Raw genomic sequence first — 19,907 nt, 5'->3', positions numbered from 1 at the left:
GGGTAATTTGTGGGGCATAGGAATTCGTTAATTTTTTCTCTATCCAAAATATAGTCTGGCCCCCCACAAGGTCTGAGGGCAGTAGACCGGCCCCCTGCTGAAATAGTTTGCTGAACCCTGCCCTAGAGAGTTGCTGCAAGTCACGAGTAGACATCACTGTGCTTAGACAGACCAATGGACTGACTCAGGCAGCTCCCTGTGCCAGCGTCAAAGTAAGGTTAAAATGCCAAGCGGATCAGTTTCAATGTGTGCAGATCAGGTTGATGTATGTGTGCTTACTTTTATTTTATCTTGTCCTTTGCCTCAGGCAGCAAAACTTCCTGAGAGGTGAAAGGGAGGCATCTAGGGATGGGAGCTGAAAGTTAACGGGCTCCTGAGTATCTCTAAGCCCCACCCAACCGGGGGAAAGCCAAAACTGATTTGAGATTCCTGCATTGGACTAGATGACCCTGGGGAGCGCCTCCAACTCTACAGCCCTGTGATTTTCCATGATTGCGTTCAATGGGGTTTGCAAGGTCGCTGTGCTTAAGGCTGCCTGCACCTCCCCCCCCCCCCCCCGTCCACGCTGCCCTTTTATACGCCCCAGGCCCACATTTCGTACCTACTGAAACCCCGGAGCGATTGCCAAATTAGGGGGGGGGGAGTGGGATTAAAGGGCGGCGGCGGATTATTGAGGCTGGAGCAGCCCTGGGGGTGGCGGCAGGGGTAGGTGTCTTTCTGCCGTTGGTCGACAAGAAGAGGGGGTGCCCAGAGGATCCCAGAGCCCGCCCTGCCTTGCTGTAACTTGGGGGAGGGGGCGGAGGAAGGGGGGGGAACTGTGGGAAGAATGGAACTTTGTGTCAACGTGGCGCCGGCCGGCCAGTCCCGGAGCCCCTCGGCCACGCCCCTGGGCCGACGGCGGCCTCCGATTGGGCTCTGCGGGGATGAGGGGCGTCGCCCTGGCGGGCAGGAGGGCGGGGCGGGGAGACACCAGCCGGGCTGAAGATGAGACGGGGCGGCACTTGCAGAGGGAGCATCCATCGCGCGGGCTGCCGCTACTGGTGAGCTGGGCGAGGGGGAGAGGCGCGCTTGCAAGAGGTTTGCATGCTGGGGCTGGGGGGTGCGGGGTTGCATGCAAGGGAGGCTCAGAGGCGCGGAGGAGAGGTGGGCGCCTCGACTTAGGAGAGGGGAAGGGGCCTGCTGGAGACCCTGAGGAAGGGGGGATCTTTAATAGGGAGCGAAAAACGCGTGGGAGGGAGGGCTCTTGTTGGAGACACGCGGGCATTATAATGCACGGATTGTGCATTTTCCTTTTTTGCAGCGCGCAATGCCCGGCGGATTCAATTAGTCGGGGCATCCTGATAGGTGCTGAGCTTGCAGACTACCGCGATGCCGCGGTGAACGGAAGGAATTGTGATTTCCATTTCCCCCACCCCCCGCCTGCCCCACAACTAGCCCCTTGTGTCCCTCGGAAAAGAGCAGCGTGGCTGCGCTGCGCCTTGGGTTGTTGCCGCTCTTGGGTCAGAATTGGTGCTTGAGGTTGGGCAAAAGTAGAGGGCACTGCTAAGGCACTCTTTGGGGGCGGCGTAGGGGGGCTGTATTGTCCCAGAAGTTTGTTTCAGACCCGCATCCTTTATGCCACGGACATCTCACGTGGTGCCTTCGGGGAGTTTGTTGGTCTCGCAACTCCCAACAGTGAGCATGGCCTATAGTCAGGGATGACCACGTTGGCTACCCCTGCCGTAGAGCCCGCTTCTCCATCCGGCCCGTTTCCTGATGTGAGATGCCAATCCCCCCCCCCTTTTGTCCTGGGGTTAGACATGCTTCCCTTCCTTTCTTCAGTGTGGAGTGTAGTTACCAGTGTCAGCTTATTCTGAGACACTGTCTTTGTTTAAACTTGTGGCTTCCAAAGTCTTTGCAGTGTTGGACGAGAAAGTCCCTTGTGTTTACCTTTTCTCTATCTTTGGCATGTTAGCTCTGCTTCCCTTCTGAGGCAGGTTGCTTTGTATATCTGGAAGGGCTCGGTTTTAGTTTTGCACATTTCACAGTGGCGCGGTAGTCTGCAAGTGTGGGTTAGGGAAGAGCAGTAGTTGGGCGATGGAGGAGTGGAGTGGTGCACAGCTTGTTTCGAGCCCCAAAGTTGCCTTTTCCTAGTGGTTTAAATAATTTGGCATCGGATGTGTCTTCTTTGTACCGCAGCCCAGGGAGTAATGTGTTGTTCTGATTCTGCTGTCACTTTCATCCTCAATAAGCTTTGTTCCCAGCAAAGTGGGGACAGCTTTAATTCAGATGCCTCCAGGAATTGAACATTCTGTATTTTGGGCAGCACAGTTGGGAACTGGCCTAGTTCCCCTATGCTGCTGGGATTACTGAATTTGTTCTTCTCCTTTTTTTAGTTTGCCCTCGAAATAGCAGGCGCAGTCCTTGTTTCAGAACTTCATCTCTCACTCCAGGTCCTTAGAGCTCAAGAGATCCAGTGGTGTTCTGGGTTAAAATGTATGTAGGAGAACAGATTACAAACCGGGACTCCTGGGTTCTCTTTGTGGGTCAAAACTCCCAACGCTCTCCAAAAGAGAAACTTGCGTGCATGGCTGGGTGAAACGGAATCAAAGAAGGTGGAAACTCCTTGTTTCTTTCGTGTGGAAGAGTGGGAACAATTGATGAGCTTGAGGGCATCTTATCTATGGTGTTCGTGAAACAATGGTTAGAATCAAAATTTTAAAATAGTCCAGTAGCACCTTAGAGACCAACTAAGTTTGTTCTAAGTATAGAAACTTTTGTGTGCATGCACACTTCTTCAGCTGAAGAAGTGCTTATACCTAGAACAAACTTAGTTGGTCTCTAAGGTGCTACTGGACTATTTTTTAATTTTTTATTTCGACTGCGCCAGACCAACACGGCTACCTACCTGAATCTAGTGGTTAGAGTGTTGGACTGAGACTGGGGAGAACCAAGTTCAAAACTCAACACTGGATGAGCTTACGCCTATCATTCTTATTCAGCCCATCCTACCTCACTGGGCATTGCGGTGATGAAACCGGGGTGCTTGTTCTGGTAAAGAACCATGCATGTGGTACTGAGCTCTTTGGGAAAATATTGAGAAGTCTGTGATGTTTGCTGCCCCCATGTAGACTCTTCCAGTAGAGATCCCATAGACATCCTCACATTTGACTTTCAGCTGCCTCTTGAAAACTCCACCGCCCGCACCGCCCCCGCTAACAGACTTATGCATTTGTTTATATCTTCTCAAGTAGCCAGTCATTTTAGTAATTGTTTTGTCCTGCTTTTAATGCTTTTGTTTTGTTTTTAATTATATTGCTGCGTTTCTGAGAGGGCAATATTTAAATGCTTATATAAATAATAGGAAGAGTTCCCTACCAGGGCAGACTTTGCCCGTGTGCTCAAGACATCGATTCCATAAAACATATTTTGTTTCACTGTGCAAAATATGAGCAAGCCAGGGCTGAACTGATACTACCCTTGCTGGTACCTTTCCCAGGAAAATCAGAGGCTCACTATGTCAGGTTCCTATTGGAAGACCGGACAAATGCTAGAACATTAGCAGTGGCAAAGTTTTTATCCGTGGTCGCAAGAACCAATGATCCCTATATTCTGAACAAAATGCTTGTTTAACCTGGAGGTAGGCTGTATGAACTGTGTATTGCTTTGTAATGATTTGTTGGGTCTCTGGACTGTAATAAAGATTGATGATGATAATAGGAAGAAACTGTAATAAATAAATACTTGTTTAAAAGGAGTGTAGTGGGATGAAGCATGTAGCAAGTATTGAGAATCATAGAATTGGAGAGCTGGAAGAAACCCTGAGGATCATCTTAGTTCAACCTCCTGCAGGAATATGCAGCTGTCCCATGTGGGGATTGAACCTGCAACCTTGGCGTTATTAGCACCACGTTCCAAATCAACTGAACTAGGTCAGATTATTTTGAAATGTAGGCAATGGGACTTCCTGGCATGCGAGGAAGTGGAATAGCATTCTTTCTCCACCGTCAGTTATACTGCACTTTACAGAGTATAAGAGGACAGGTCCCTGCCCACAGGAGCTTACAAGCTAAAATTGACACAGGGCAGATGACGGAGAAAGGGGTAAACAGGGAAGCAATATGTAGGTTGCTTCAGTTGCACATGCTTAGACTTAGTTATGGGCTGAGTTGTAGCAGGGCATGGGAACCAGGGGTGTGCGCCAAAGGCTTTGTGGTGGGAGTGGATTTTGAGAGGGCGTTTGAATGAAATAAGAGAGGTGGCTCCCGGACAGGTGTACTCGAAGGCAGTTCAAAGTATCTGGGGCAGTGAAGGAGGAGGGACAGAGCCTTTTGAGGGAGCAGAAGACCTTTGGATGTTGGAGGGGGGTGAAGCTAAGGAGCAAAGATATCTCAGGCAGGATTGTATCAGAGTGTAAATGGCAATGAAAGTAGTGGGGAGACTCTGGGAAGAAGGATTCAAGTATTGCGGAACAGATTTTTGTGTGTGTGTGTGTAAATAAGAGGATAAGCAGGGAGGCTGACTTTTTTTTTAGGTTGTATTTGAATATTTCCAGGCTGCACTTTCATATGAAAATATTGCTGGATAGCTCTGTTAGAGTGTGGTGCTCCCGCATTGCCGGGGAGTGGGGGGTTGGACTAGGAAGATCCTCAGGGTCCTTTTCCAACTTTGATTCTATGAAATATCACAAGGCAGTATACCAGCCAAAAAATACAGTACAGTATTGCAGTGAAAATAAAGAAACACATCAGTAAAAGCTGGATGTGAAAGAAGCTCAGATTTGAAAGTCCAGAGTAGCACAGTTTTTAGAAGGCACCTGAAAATGAGCAGAGGCCCTCCTGCCGAACTTCTATTGGCAAGGAGTTCCACAGGACAGGGCTTGCTAGACTAAAGGCTTGGCGCCTGGTAAAGGCTAGTGAAACCTGGGGGGGGGGGGCACATGGGATCCCAAAAGCCAACAGATGGCAACTAATATTCCCTTGTCACCTTCCTTTCTTGGAAGCAGTGTGGAATGGAGACCCATTTGGAGCAAAGCTGGCTGGCTCATGATTTATATATGCACCGTGTGTGTTTTCTTTCTTTACTGACCTTTCTTCCTTGTTCCCAAGTTGTGTACAATGGCTTGGCAGAAGATGCTGTTTTCCTCCTGCCTGTTGACTGTGTGTCTCACGTGGGTCTTGGCCAAGCCTCCCCCCGACAAAAAGGACCGCGTCCACCATGACCAAGACTTGAGCGACCACCCTCACGATGACAACCAAGATTTCCAGTATGATCACGAAGCCTTTCTGGGCAAGGAAGATGCCAAAACGTTTGACCAGTTGACTCCTGAAGAGAGCAAGCAGCGGCTTGGGTAATTGGAACTCTGCTGTTGGGTGAAGAATTTTGCATCTTGAGGAGCTGAGGGAGGAGAAGCAAGCTTCTAGAGATGTGTGTGGTTGATGGCATCTCATGGGTTAAGTTGGGGAGGGAACACATGAGTACCATTCCCCATGTTCTATGGGTAAGGCTTTAGTGCCTTGCATAGTACATTGCCCATCTTCACAAGCTAGTGAAACTAGAATAAATTTTGCACAGTAAGCAACCTTAACTGGGACGCAGGTGACGCTGTGGGTTAAACCACAGAGCCTAGGACATGCCGATCAGAAGGTTGGCGGTTCGAATCCCCGTGACGGGGTGAGCTCCCGTTGCTCGGTCCCAGCTCCTGCCAACCTAGCAGTTCGAAAGCATGTCAAAGTGCACATAGATAAATAGGTACCACTCCAGCGGGAAGGTAAACTGCGTTTCCGTGTGCTGCTCTGGTTCGCCAGAAGCGGCTTAGTCATGCTGGCCACATGACCCAGAAGCTGTCTGCAGACAAACGCCGGCTCCCTCGGCCAATAAAGCGAGATGAGTGCCGCAACCCCAGAGTTGGTCCCTAATGGTCAGGGGTCCCTTTAAGCAACTTTAACTAGCATTGATTTAGGTCAGCTTTCCACAACCTGGTACTCCAACTCCCATCAGCCCCAGCCAAAGGTCAGGAATGATGGGAGTTATAGTCCAAAACATATCAGTTGGGGAAGGCTGATTTAGACAGGCTGCATAATCCAAGTGTTCTTGATACAGAATGTGGGTCTTCCCAATGTCATTCACAGGCAGTTTTGGAGCACCTGAGTATTGCCACTTGCCTGCCACTATGGCTTCCAGCGCATTGTTGATATGGCGATTAACTTTTGACCCTTTCCAGATGTTGAACTCCAGCTCGGCCCGTGGTCAGGGCTGAGGGGAGTTACAGTCCAGCAACATCTCAAAGGCCGCAGGTTCCCCACTCCTGTTTAATAGCATAACACAAACACCCCATTACGTTGAGACAATACATTATGCAAAACACAGCGATTTGACAAGTGCCCAGTGCCTTAAATTTCATAGCGTTGACCAGAGACAGCACTTGCTTTCACCGTGTTACTCTTTTTTATTATTGGCCAAACACACACGAAAGAGTGCTGCAGAAGCCCTGTCACACATTCCTCAAATGTGTAAATGGGCATAAAGTGTTCAGGGGTGGGAACACATGGTCCTACCTGCTCCGTGTTAAGAGGGAAGGTCTAAATGGGTATCTAAGCGTCTTCTGCTCAACATGCTTAGAAGCCCCTTTAGACCATGGGTAGGCAAACTAAGGCCCGGGGGCCAAATCCGGCCCAATCGCCTTCTAAATCCGGCCCGCGGGCAGTCCGGGAATCAGCGTGTTTTTACATGAGTAGAATGTGTCCTTTTATTTAAAATGCATCTCTGGGTTATTTGTGGGGCCTGCCTGGTGTTTTTACATGAGTAGAATGTGTGCTTTTATTTAAAACGCATCACTGGGTTATATGTGGGGTATAGGAATTGGTTCTCTTTTTTTCTTTTTTCAAAATACAGTGGTACCTCAGGTTGCATACGCTTCAGGTTACAGACTCCGCTAACCCAGAAATAGTGCTTCAGGTTAAGAACTTTGCTTCAGGATAAGAACAGAAATCATGCTCCAGCGGCGCGGCGGCAGCAGGAGGCCCCATTAGCTAAAGTAGTACCTCAGGTTAAGAACAGTTTCAGGTTAAGAATGGATCTCTGGAACGAATTAAGTACTTAACCCGAGGTACCACTGTATAGTCTGGCCCCCCACAAGGTCTGAGGGACAGTGGGCCGGCCCCCTGCTGAAAAAGTTTGCTGACTCCTGCTTTAGACCTTCCTGATCAATGCAGGAAAGTTTGGGGTGTGGGCAGTCTGTGCCCCCAATGTCCAGGGTGGAGTAGGGCGTGTGCACCTGCTTGTCCCGTCCCCCCATTTCATGCCCACATGCGTTCATCTGGATGCACAAAGAGGGATTGTGTGTTCCCACTAAGCCAGTCTTTGGTGTACTTCCAGAGAGGCCCAAAACTTAATTTTAGAGATGAGACCTCCCAACCATTTCAAACTAGTTTCCTTAAGGCATCAGGTTTTCTGCCCAGCGGAGCAGAAAACTGACTGGGCAGTGAGGCGTTCTGCCTGGAACGGGGAGAGTCAGTGTGGCATAGTGAAGAGAGCTGTAGCTTTCAAACGACCTGCCTCAAGCCAGGCCTTTCCTGTGCTAAAGCACTCCCAACATGTCTGCCACAGGAACTGCTGTGAATTCTAGAAGGCCACATATTTGGTTCGTACAGGGACCTGGGCTGACTTTTTGAGCCTCATCACTTGCCCTGTGTGAATTAAGAGGATGTTCTGTGAAACACCTCCATGCACATGTGTGTGTGCGCAAGGTAAGGTTGGTAACCGTGGATACCCTAGTTTCCAAGGAAGCGTGTTCACCATTACTGGCTTTTTAAATTGAGGAACCCCTGCTAAAATTCCAGTTTACCTCAGGACTTTCTGAAACCCTTAGGATCTCTTGGTCTGGGAAGACTTGAGTTCGGATTACCATTGATTGTGGGTTCTAGTTATGGGCTCCTTTGAAGGAAGGTGCAAGGTATAAAGTAATGAATGATGATGATAATGATAAATAAATAAATGCCCTCAAATCCAATGTGGTGATTGGTTAAGGTGTTAAGTTACAACTGAGGACATCCCTCAGTTAGGATGCTTCTTGGCTGTCCTTGAACCAGTCACTTCCTCTCAGCCTAATGTACCTCAGAGGATTGAGGTGAGTTAAAAAAATAAATGAGAGGGGAGAACCATGTCCCTTGCCTTGAGCTCCTTGGAAGGAGTGTGGGCTGTAAGTGTAATAAAAAATTCCATTGGGTTGAAGTCTCCTTCGTGTCTCTTGAATATGAAGCGCCCTGCGTGGCCTGGGACAAGTAACTCTCACAGGTTGGTTGCGAAGATAATGAGGGATTTAATTCCCATTAGTGCCAACCTGCAAGCAGATGCCCCTTTATACCTGCACCCCTGAGGAGAATACTGTGTATCTTAAGGAGTGGATATCTTAAGGAATGGAGAAACTGGATTTGGGGGGGGGGGAGTTTTTCTCCCTCTGTTATAATACAGTGCTACCCCGGGTTAAGTACTTAATTCTTTCCAGAGGTCCGTACTTAACCTGAAACTGTTCTTAACCTGAAGCACCATTTTAGCTAATGGGGCCTCCTGCTGCTGCTGCGCCGCCAGAGCACGATTTCTGTTCTCATCCTGAAGCAAAGTTCTTAACCTGAAGCACTATTTCTGGGTTAGCGGAATCTGTAACCTGAAGCATATGTAACCCGAGGACCACTGTACTAGAGCCAGGGACCATCTAATGAAGTTGAATGTAGGAAGATTGGGGACAGACAAAAGGAGGTACTTCTCCACACAGTGCTTAGCTAAACTGTGGAGTTCACTGCCAGGAAATGTACTAGCTCCTTCCTCTCTGAGCTGAGGTTTGCTGCCACCAGCTCTTCTCCTCCCTCTGACTTTGATGCAAGGACCATTCTCAAGGCCTACAAGTGATGAATATGAGTTATTGAGGTGAGGGAGCATCAAACACATACCTGCCCGCCCCCAGTGAACAGAGTGCTTGCTTTCGTCCACTCTTCTTAGACCCAAAGAGAAATCGCATAGGACCAAAGAGATGCTGGAACAGTGGAGAGAGGGGGGAAAGGGTTGCATTCAGTCAAGTTCTACTCACAGAAGACCCACTGAAGTTAAAGCATTGAAGTTTTTCATGCCCATTCACTTAAATAAATAAATAGATAAATTGTGAGGTCATAAACATAAGTACTCACAGTAAGATGATAGAATCCAACTCATATAAGAGCCTGTCGTCTATATCTATATCACATTCCCATCACTGTGAGTATGATGGAGGCTGGTACACACCATCCATTAAAAGCCTCCATAGAATCCTGGTAATTGTAGTTTACCCCTCACAGAACTAGACCCCCCAGCACCCTTAATTAAACTACACTTCCCAGGATTCTTTGGGAGAATCCATGCACTTTAAATGCGTGGTATGTAAGCAGCCTGAGATTGGATAGAACCCAGTGTCTTGTGGGCAGCTGAACCATAACAGGCCATTTTAGGAGCTTTTAAATAAAGTTTAAACTTTATTTTAAGGGTTTAAATAAATAAAGAGGACAGTAAAGGAAAAGAAAGCAGTGCATGAAAAAATATAAACACTTTTAGAAAACTAGCTAAATCTAGGAGCTTTACATTCACACCAAACAAGGATCCTCCTCGCAAGTAATGCAGCATCTTGGGTGATCAGGGGGCAGGTAAAGGACAAGAAAGGATGACAGAATGTTGGCAATGTTCCATTTTTAAGAGCTTTTGGCCCCGGTTGCTTCAGATTGGCAACTGGCTCTGACCAATCACAGGAGTTGCCCATAACCCCAAAAAATGCATAGGGGTGAGAGGAGGAAGGAAACAAGGTGGCAGAGGCAGGAAGGCAGGGTGGGCAGCTGTCCGAGTCAGAGAACAACTTTTACTTTGTGTATTGGGAACGTGGCAGAAGCTACATGGTCGGTCTGCCTCTGGAAAATGGAAGCTGAGTGAATGCAGATCTTTAAAGGCTGGGGGTGATGCCAGATGCGGGTGGCGCTGCGGTCTAAACTGAGCCTCTTGGGCTTACTGATCAGAAGGTTGGGCATTCAAATCCCCATGACGGGGTGAGCTCCCGTTGCTCTGTCCCAGCTCCTGCCAACCTAGCAGTTTGAAAGCATGCCAGTGCAAGTAGATAAATAGGTATCACTGTGGCAGGAAGGTAAACGGCGTTTCCATGCGCTCTGGTTTCTGTCACAGTGTTCCATTGTGCCAGAAGCTGTTTAGTCATATTGGCCACATGACCCGGAAAGCTGTCTGTGGACAAACGCCGGCTCCCTCTGCCTGAAAGCGAGATGAGCACCGCAACCCCATAGTCGCCTTTGACTGGACTTAACCATCCAGGGGTCCTCTGAATACTAGCTATTGGAACTCACAAATACGGACAGCTCCATTGTGTTCAGTTCCTGTTTTGGAACTTCTCAAAGGCATCTGGGTGACCAACTGAGAGAACAGGAGGCTTGACCAGGTTAGTTGGGCCTTTGGAGTGATCTAGCAAGGCCTTTCTCATATTCGTATTACGGACATATCTTGGCCATTTCCCTGTTCTCTAAGCCTCTTTGTTCTTGAACCTTCCCTCTGCAGAAAGATCGTGGATCGAATCGACCGGGATGGGGACGGTTTTGTGACTCAGCCTGAGCTGAAGGAATGGATCAAGCACACTCAAAACCGCTACATTTACGAGAACGTGAACAAGAACTGGAAGGACTATGACAAGAATAGTGATGGCCACATCACCTGGACTGAGTTCAAGAACGCCACTTATGGCTTCTATGAAGGTGTGGGCGGAGGAAGTGTTGTGTGTACGCACAGGAGAGTGGGAAGGGTGTGTAGCAGATGTAGGCTGCCTGGGAGATTTCGGCAGGTTCTAGTTCAACTCTGGAGTGAGGTGGAAGAGCTGTTTAGCAGGAGGGAATGGCTGGCATTGCAGCATATATAAAAAGCATCTTGTGTCCGAGTAGTGTTGTGGAGCAGCCAGTCCCTAGGCCAAAATACGTCTACATTATTTAAGGAACTGGAGTGGATGGTAAAATGCTGGTTCATGCTTTCCCCCCAACATCATCCTGGAACATTGGGAGAGGGGAATGCACCCACCCCCCACCAAAATTGTGGAGGATATTTGAAGAAAGTTCCTCTTTCTAAGAGGACAAGCAGAAAAAAAGGGAAATCTCAGAAATCCTCTCTGGTGTTGGGGGAAGGCCTTCTGAGGGATTTTAGCTTGGCTCTGTCTTAAATGTCCAGTTATCTGGGGAATAACAGGCTCCAAATGCTCTCTGATCTGTTTACGCCAATAAGTTTCCAGCGAAATTGGCTGATGGGCACAAGGACAAGTGCTCAAGCTAATCTGCTTGCTCTCCATCACTTGTTGCTAGCAACCTAGTTGTAGCTGGCCAGGGCTCCCAAGGTTGGCTTGCTGCCGAGGGAGGGCAAAACATTGGCCTGTCTCTGCTTCTGGCAGTTTTGTGACCTCCTAGTGCCAGCTCTGAGGAAGCAAGCTGGCTGGCTGTGAGAAGCCAGTTTCATCTCCCAGAAATGCACAGAGGACTCACGGGCTGACGGCTGGTTGTGAGATGGCTACATTGGTTCCATTAACCATCAGCATTATTAAAAAAATAATAATTTAACAACACAGTCGTATCATTGGTGTTGCCCAGCTATTGGGGGGGGGGGGCTTTGCTGAAACAATGGAATGTTGGTGCCAGGCAGGCCTTCCTAGAGAGAGCATTCCATTAAACAAGGGGCTACCACAGAGAAGGCTTGTTCTATTGTTGTCACCCTCTGGGCTGCCCTTGAGAACGGCCTCAGATGATGATCTTGGGTCTGTTGAAACATGCCAGGGGGTCACATGCAGCCCCTGGGATGAGACAAACCTCTCTGGCGTCTTCCTGATGAAGCGCAACCCCAGGACACTTATAAATCATCAGTCCCAGTGCACACCAGCGACACATATCTTGAAGACTATGTGCACACTCTTATCAGCAGAGTTTAGCAGAATTTTGGTGTGTGCATTCTGAGTATTTATTAAGCAGTATATACAGCACAAAGCAATCGTGGCGTCTCTCCTCTTCTCCAAGAGAGAGAGAAAGTAAGTAAGTAAGTACAAAAGTACAGTAGAACGGAAGAGATAAGACTAGCTTCCGTTCTCACACTTCCCAAGCCTAGAAAGTAAACACAGACATGTGATATAACAATCACACATCCAGCAACGGAGGAGTGAAATGCTAACAGGGTCCTGGCAGGTGCATATGGGGAAAGCTGAACATCTGCAGAAAGGACTGTCACCTAGTCGTGTAAAATCCCACTGTGATTTAGAACCCTGCAAAGTCAGGGTTCTAGATCGTGCAGGGAGCAGAAATAGCTCCCTGCTGCAGGTGCTATACTCCCAACAGGGGGAGAACCAGTGATGCAAGCCCTTGCTCTCCACCCCCACCCCACACATTGGGAATGCCTGTGTGTGACAAGGCACCCTTGGGCTTCACGTATACTTCTTGTCTTTGATGCCATTAGGAGAGGAGTTTGGTGATCTGGATGACAAACACTCCTACCGGAAGATGCTAGCCCGGGATGAGCGGCGGTTCAAGGCAGCTGACAAGGATGGGGACATGACCGCAACGAGGGAGGAGTTCACGGCCTTCCTCCACCCCGAAGCGTTCGACTACATGAAGGACATTGTGGTGACGGTGAGGCTGGAGATGGTGAACGCTTGGTGGGAGGAGAAGGCTCTGGTAGACCAGGGTTGCACACGCACTATGCTTTTATAAAGCACATTCAAAATGCATTTCCCCCTTTAAAGAATTCTGGGCATTGTAGTTTAACCCTCACAGAGTTACAATTCACATAAACCGTTAACAAACTACAGGGCCCTGAACATAGCTGTCAACTTTCAGATTTGAAAATAAGGGATCAGCAGCCTCACCTGTCCCGGGGACAGTCTATGGGATATCTAACAATCTGGGGAAGCAGCGGGAAACAGAATAAGGGAATTTCCTGGGGAAAAAGGGAAGGTTGACAGCTATGGCCCTGAATTGACTCTTCCCTTGTGGCTTTCAGAGGAATTAGCCAGCTGGCAGGTTCCTGCCAGGGGGGGTCTACCGGACTTATCACTGCCATGCCAAGAACACCTCACGCGTCCCAGTCGACCAGGGACTCCTGCCCCGGGCCTCGGACAAGCTCTGCACAGGCCTAGATGGCAGCCATTTTGTGTTGCTCTTTGTTTCCCTGCACCCAGTCCAAAACCTCTTTTTTCCTCTCCACAACTGGCCATTACTTTTGGGGGGGAAGCTACCCCACCACTGGGACGCTGGTGGTGCTGTGGGTTAAACCACAGAGGCTAGGACTTGCTGATCAGAAGGTCGGCGGTTCGAATCCCTGCAGCGGGGTGAGCTCCCGTTGCTCGGTCCCTGCTCCTGCCAACCTAGCAATTCGAAAGCATGTCAAAGTGCAAGTAGATAAATAGGTACCCCTCTGGCGGGAAGGTAAACGGCGTTTCCGTGCGCTGCTCTGGTTCACCAGAAGCAGCTTAGTCACACTGGCCACATGACCCGGAAGCTGTACGCCGGCTCCCTCGGCCAATAAAGCAAGATGAGTGCCGCAAACCCAGAGTCCGTCATGACTGGACCTAATGGTCAGGGGTCCCTTTACCTTTACTTTATCCCACCACTTCCACAACGTCCTTCTAGGTGAGCTGCTAAAGCAGGTGGAAAGCAGCTGTGGCTCAGTGGCAGAGCACTTTGGCAGAAGGTCCCAAGTCCAATCTCTCTGCCATCTCGAGGCGAGCCTGGGAAAGAACCCCATCTGAAACCCTGCCAGTCAGAGCAAGCAATACTGAACTGGATGGAGCAAGTGACAAGAATGATCTCTATTCTGCATAGCAAGAAGCCATTTAGTACTCCCCAACTCCACCCCATTCACTTTTCAGGACCTTCCCACGTTGCTGCGGACGTCCCATACCAAACAGCAGCAATAATTACAAATCGCCTCTTGCAATGGTTGCTGTTATTTCTTGAGTTTGGCAGGGCTCTGGTGTCCTCCATGCACAGGTCTGTGTGGGGAGGAAGATGTATCTCCTTTTATCACGATCCACCACACTGGTGTAAGCTGCTTTCCTTTCTCCCCTGCAGGAAACCATTGAGGACATCGACAAGAATGGGGATGGCTTTGTCGAAGTAGAGGAATATCTTGGTAAGATGGAAGGGCTGTGAATGCACAGGATTTCTTTCTTTGCTCACCTGCCTAATTTGACTCCTAGGAAAGTGCCCTGGTCGTAGGACAGAGCATAATTATTATTATTTAGTAGGGTGCTGCCAGACTGTCAGTATTCCTCAGGAGGGAATCAACAACTACAGAAATTTTGCAGTTTGAAGCAACAAGGAAATGACATTGAAAAGTAGGGTGAAGAGATGATAAATGGGAATACATGTAAACACCCCACAAGCAAATCGAGAGGAATGCTTACTGTCATAGAACCACAACAAAATGTTCAGTAAAGACAGGGCATAGTCTAACCTCCACATAAGCATTGTGCAAGTAAATCAAGATGATGAGTGTTGAATAGAATGCCACCTGGAGGAGCCTTTCAGTAAGAACGGCAACACAAAAAACCTCCAAAATCTGGTAGAACGGGTAGCTTAGCTGATTTGCTAAGACGAATCAAGTCAGTCTTTCCAAATCATGCTGAGTGTAGCCTGTAGTCGTGAAAGGCTGTCCTCCATTTTCATATATGCTATTAAACAGTGCCATTGTTGTCCAAAGTCATTGTCCGGCCTTTTTGCCTCTCTCAACTTAGTTTTTCTTTTCTCTGGGGCAGGTTTCTTGTGGGGAGAGGGAAAAGGTTGTCTGCCCCCTGCCCCTTATTGAACAAGGACTTGGTTGACTTGAGAGAGAGGCCACTTGCTTTGGTCTTCCCAAATAATGGTGGCAACTGTCTTTTAGAAAAATAACACATTTATTTATTTGTTTGTTTGTTTGTTTGTTTAGCTTATTATTACCATTGATATCCCATTTTTCCTCCAAAGATCTCAAAGTGGTATGCATTCCCTCCCCAATTTCATTCTCACAATAACCCTGTGAGGGTAGGATGAGAGACTGTGACCAGCCCAAAGTCACCCATTCTTGGCAGAGTTGGGATTTGAACCGCTGTCTTCCGCGTCCTCGTCTTAACACACTAACCACTACACCAAACTGTTTTCTGTCTTCTGACCAGGCGACATGTACAGTCCTGAAACAGGGGAGCCCGAACCTGACTGGGTGAAGACGGAGCGTCAACAGTTCTTGGATTTCCGGGACCTCAACAAAGATGGCAAAATGGATCGGGAGGAGATCGGGCACTGGATCTTGCCAACAGACTATGACCACGCCGAGGTGGAGTCAAAGCACCTCCTTATCGAGTCGGACAAGGATAAGGTGAGAGTAGAACCAGGCACGGAAAGGAAACCAGAGGGGGAAAGCACTAGGATTGTTTTGCTTTTAGTAGACAAGGAAAAGAAAGATGGGTGAGTTACAGGCAGAGTTGGATGGGGTGAAGCATTAGGAGAGATGAACACCTATGTGCAGGTAACATGAGCTGAAGCTTTTTAAGTCCTAGTACTGATAGGGTGACTTTCATTCTAAATCTCCTTTCCTGTAAGTGGGAATTTAGAATGGATGAGTCTCAGCAGAAGGGATGCTTAATCCTTTCCCCACCAGCTATTTCTCTGCTTCCAAATTGTGCTTGCTTCCCATTGGGTTGTCCATATGCCTGCACCTTTAGAACGCTGCAGGGGAGCGAGCCCATTTGGCGGAGATGAGCAGAAGCAGAGAAATGGCAGGTAGGGAAAGGATTAAGCACCCCTCCCCTAGGCACTTTCCCCACTCGAAATTCCCTCCTGCCATAGTTACCTTCCTTACATAAAAACAGAAGCGAGACTCTTGACAGCTGGAGCTGCCATCCCCATACCTTCTCATCCAAATGAAGGGAGAACCATTATTTTTTTTTGGAGGGGGTGCCTCACCATTCCTGACCCTGGCCTAGCCAGAACTCCTGCTGTTGCTTGTCATAGCCATTCTGCCTCAAACCAGAGGCTGTATTTCTTGGTTTGCGAAAGATGAAAATGGGTCCTGTGGTTGCTAAGCAACCACAGAACGTGTGTCTTATCTCTGGAAAGTCAGAGCTAATGGGCTTGATCTGGGGAGAAAGCACACAGTCAAACTCTATCTATGGGTACAGGTTTGGCTCAGTTTTGACTAGCAAGGGAGAGCTTTCCGGTTTGAGTATCCCATTTTGGTAAGTGGCTCAAGGCTATAAACAAAGCCAGTTTCTGGAGCAGGAAATCTAGATCAACAGTGTTCAGTCCTGCTTTGATGGGTTTTTTCCCCCTAGTTCCCCAATGTCAGACAAGAAACGGATTTCATCCTAAGGAGGGAGATTTTCAATTTGCCCATCAAATGAGCTCATTAATATTTGGACTAACTATGCTTTGAAAATACCTTTTTGGTACTCTCTGCTGAAAGCCTCTGCACTTCTGCCCAAGGGAGAGTAGAACACAGGATCTCAAATAGCTTTCTTGCACTTGTGGTTGAAGTATCTCTTGATGGGGAGCAAGCTATTCTGCTGGGCTTAAAATGCAATACAAATTTTATCAGGCTGCCACAGACCTGGTAAAAACACATGATAACCATAAAGGGGTTTTTTAAACTCTGCATATAGTTAAAAATATATGGTACTTATATGAACTAAGGACAGAAGCAAGCTAAGGTACAATTAAAATACTGAATTCCCTTTATGGGTCTTTGCAGCAGAAAGAAGAAATCTAGCAATGTTGTTCATGCCAGACAAATATATAGGCCCAAATACCATTCAAAAGTCCTTCCTGGCTATTTTAATAGGATAGGAGTAAACAACCTATTTCGCTTATCTCTGTAAAAGTTGCATACAAATTGAGCATGTGTTAATACCCCAAAACATGTATTAGTACCCCAAAACAGTCATCTAGAACAACAGAAGGAAGGCAATTAAATCTAGCCCTAAATTTGTAAGGAGTTAAATCGGAACATTGAGGATTTAGGAGGAAGCATAATCTGTCTGCCTTCCAATATAGTGGACATTTTGTCCAAGGCTGTGGCAAGCTGCCCAAGTTCCTCTCCCAAGTTGTCCATTATAAAAAGAGGCAGGAGGGAAGCTTGCAAGTAACCAAATTAGCATCCCTTAGACCACCCTCCACAATTCTCTTCCTCAAAGAAAAATACATGCCTACACAGGCGTACGTCCCATGGAGTTCAGTGCGGTGTATAACCAGGTAGGTTAGTAAAGGACTGCAGCCCTTCTAGATCGGACTGAAGGCTCATGTTCACACACTGGCCAGCGAGATGCCCATGGGAAGTCTCCCAAGCACGGCATGAGTGAATAGTGCTCTCCTGCCCTTGATCCCAACAACTGGTATTTGAGACACGCTGCCTCTAATATTGCCATCAGGACTTGTGGGCATTGTTAGGTCGAATTCACAGAGGGTAAGACTAGCCCCCTTTTTACAGCTGTCCAAGTTGGTGGCCATCTCTACATATTGTAGTGAAATTCCAGAGTTTATCTAAGAACCTGAAATAGCAATCCTGTACACAAGGGATGGGGAATCTGTGTCCCTGCAAATGCTGATTACCTTATTCCATCGTCCCTGACTGCTGGCTGGGGCCGATGAGAGTAGCAACATCTGGAGGGCTGCAGGTTCCCCATCCCTGCTGGACACACTTAACCTAGGAACAAATCCTACACACATAGGTTTGCACATATTCTCGAAGCACGCACAAAGGATTGCAGTAAGTCTTAAAATGAGGGAAGGGTAGAAAGTTCTATACAAGGTTCTTTCTGTATTTCCTGGTTGTTGAATTGGGGGGGGGGGGTGTGCGCTGTAGCTAGGGACTATTAAGTGTGATGGTGACATTCCTGTTTTCTCTCATCTTCCTTCAAATCTTGAACAGGTACCGTAACTCGAATGATTCCAATAATCGAGTCCCTTAATATGTAATTAACTAACAAGGCAAATGCAATTTAGGGGTGGGGAGTTCAGAATAAAATTACCAGGGGTGTTAATTGGGTTGTAATTCTGTCCTTCTCTGCTTGCCTCCCTTCTCTCTCTCTCTCTCTCTCTCTCTCTCTCTCTCTCTCTCTCTCTCTCTCTCCCCTCCTCTCTTTCCTCCCCCATCACAGGATGACAAAATAACCAAGGAAGAGATTTTGGACAATTGGAACATGTTTGTGGGGAGCCAGGCCACCAACTACGGCGAAGACTTGACAAAGGATCATGACGAGCTGTGATCCGAGTGGGAGGGGAACGTACATTAGGGCATCCTCCCGCAACTGAAGGCCAAGGGGTGGGGTGGGGGACAAAGCACACTCCAGAAGGAAATTTTGTTCTTATTTATTGGTATGAGGGCCTGCTTAAGCTTTCTGAGAAACCTAGTGGTGGCTGGCATACCTGGGTGGGTTTTCTTTTACACTCCATTCCTGCTCGCCTGCACACTCCCACCTCGACAAAGCACTGTGAAGCTTGCTACACTACAAAATTGTGTCTTACACTCCAAAGGACGAACAGAAGGCGGCAGCTTAAACGTTATGCTCAACCCACCTCCCCTGGCTATTGTGGCATTCAATCTATTCTGTAAGGGCTAATGTTGTGTTCAATGTTTGCGGATCTCAAGGGACCCACTGACTGTCTCAGATAGGCTCCTGCTTCTCTAAGGGGCAAAATTCTAACACACACAAACACAGTGCTTCCCACAAGCCCATTTTACCTTTCTAACACTCATCTGGGACCCTCTTGAGGGTGCAGATGACCTGAAGAGGGTCAACTGAGAGCAGAAAACCAACAGCTGGTAGTGCGTACTAAACCTCCTCCCACAAGCTACTTTTTGTTGATGTAAAACCAGTCGCGGGCATGTTTCCTGCAGCTCCGTTGTAATGTCTAGTTCACCCTGTGACTTGGATTAAGCACTGCTCTCTTGAGGTTCTGTGGCTCCTCTCTGTTTCCCCTTCCTCTCTAGGATGGCAAGCTTTCGCGGGAGGAGTTTGTGGAGTTTCTTCGGCAAAGTATCGCCAGCGCCAAAGACTATGAAGAAGCAGTCAAGACGCTGAAGGGCCACCAAGAGCTGTGACCCCATGACTGTAACACTCTGGATTATTAATAAACTATTCCCCACCCCCTCCTTGTTTTTTATGTGGTATGGAAAGACTTAAGGTGGAGGGCCAAAGGGAGAATAAGGCTACGTAGGACTAAGAGTTTGGAGAGAGTTTGGATTTGATATCCCGCTTTATCACTACCCGAAGGAGTCTCAAAGCGGCTAACATTCTCCTTTCCCTTCCTCCCCCACAAGAAACACTCTGTGAGGTGAGTGGGGCTGAGAGACTTCAGAGAGGTTTGACTGGCCCAAGGTCACCCAGCAGCTGCATGTGGAGGAGCAGGGAAGCGAACCCGGTTCACCAGATTACGAATCTACCGCTCTTAACCACTACACCACTGGAGCTCTTTCCCACCCCCACCCCCCTAGAAGTGCTTGTTTCAAAAAGGACACATTTCCTAATCCACATCCTAGTTTAAGATGGAGGTGGAGCTGTTCCCCACAATTCTGAATTTTACAAAGGCAACAGCCCACAACCCACTTACTTGAGGGTAGAGCTGGGCGATACGTTGCGGTATCTGTCTCATAATTTTTTTACCCTGTGATATATAGCGAATCGTGCTGTGTTCTATGCAAAAATCACAACGTGAGGAAAACCGTGAAGCCAGCCAATGCTTCTCTCTGTTCCTGTTGCCGGCTCATCTTTCCCCTGCCTCCTGCAGGGGGAAGCAAATCACAAGAGCAGGCGCCAGCAAAAATCACGCTGCAGGAAAAAAGCATGAAGGCAGCCTTCTATGTAGCTCCACCCTTATTTCAGGCATTGTGATATATCAGTATACTGTGAT

The 19,907-nt window shown here is 48.1% G+C and overlaps 1 protein-coding gene across 3 annotated transcripts; it reads left to right on the top strand.

Annotated features, from left to right (window-relative positions):
- Nucleotides 1-908: 908 nt before the first annotated feature.
- RCN3 (reticulocalbin 3) lies at nucleotides 909-19,149 on the top strand. 3 transcript variants are annotated; one of them, XM_077917398.1, is made up of 7 exons: nucleotides 909-1,040; nucleotides 5,088-5,329; nucleotides 10,561-10,754; nucleotides 12,484-12,656; nucleotides 14,097-14,157; nucleotides 15,179-15,378; nucleotides 18,988-19,149. In XM_077917398.1, exons 1-7 carry the CDS (start codon nucleotides 924-926, stop codon nucleotides 19,096-19,098), a joined length of 1,098 nt encoding a protein of 365 aa, XP_077773524.1. In that variant the 5' UTR covers nucleotides 909-923; the 3' UTR covers nucleotides 19,099-19,149. The 3 variants fall into 3 exon arrangements, with proteins under 3 accessions (XP_077773524.1, XP_028558347.2, XP_077773525.1); XM_028702514.2 differs by having other exon boundaries at nucleotides 18,155-19,149; XM_077917399.1 differs by lacking the exon at nucleotides 909-1,040 and adding an exon at nucleotides 2,454-2,475.
- Nucleotides 19,150-19,907: the final 758 nt, after the last annotated feature.

This window comes from Podarcis muralis, chromosome 13, assembly GCF_964188315.1.
Source record: "Podarcis muralis chromosome 13, rPodMur119.hap1.1, whole genome shotgun sequence".
In the NCBI taxonomy this organism is placed as follows: Eukaryota; Metazoa; Chordata; class Lepidosauria; order Squamata; family Lacertidae; genus Podarcis; species Podarcis muralis.
The sequence above is the reverse complement of the archived record's forward strand: the minus strand, read 5'-3'. Positions and strand labels throughout refer to the sequence as shown.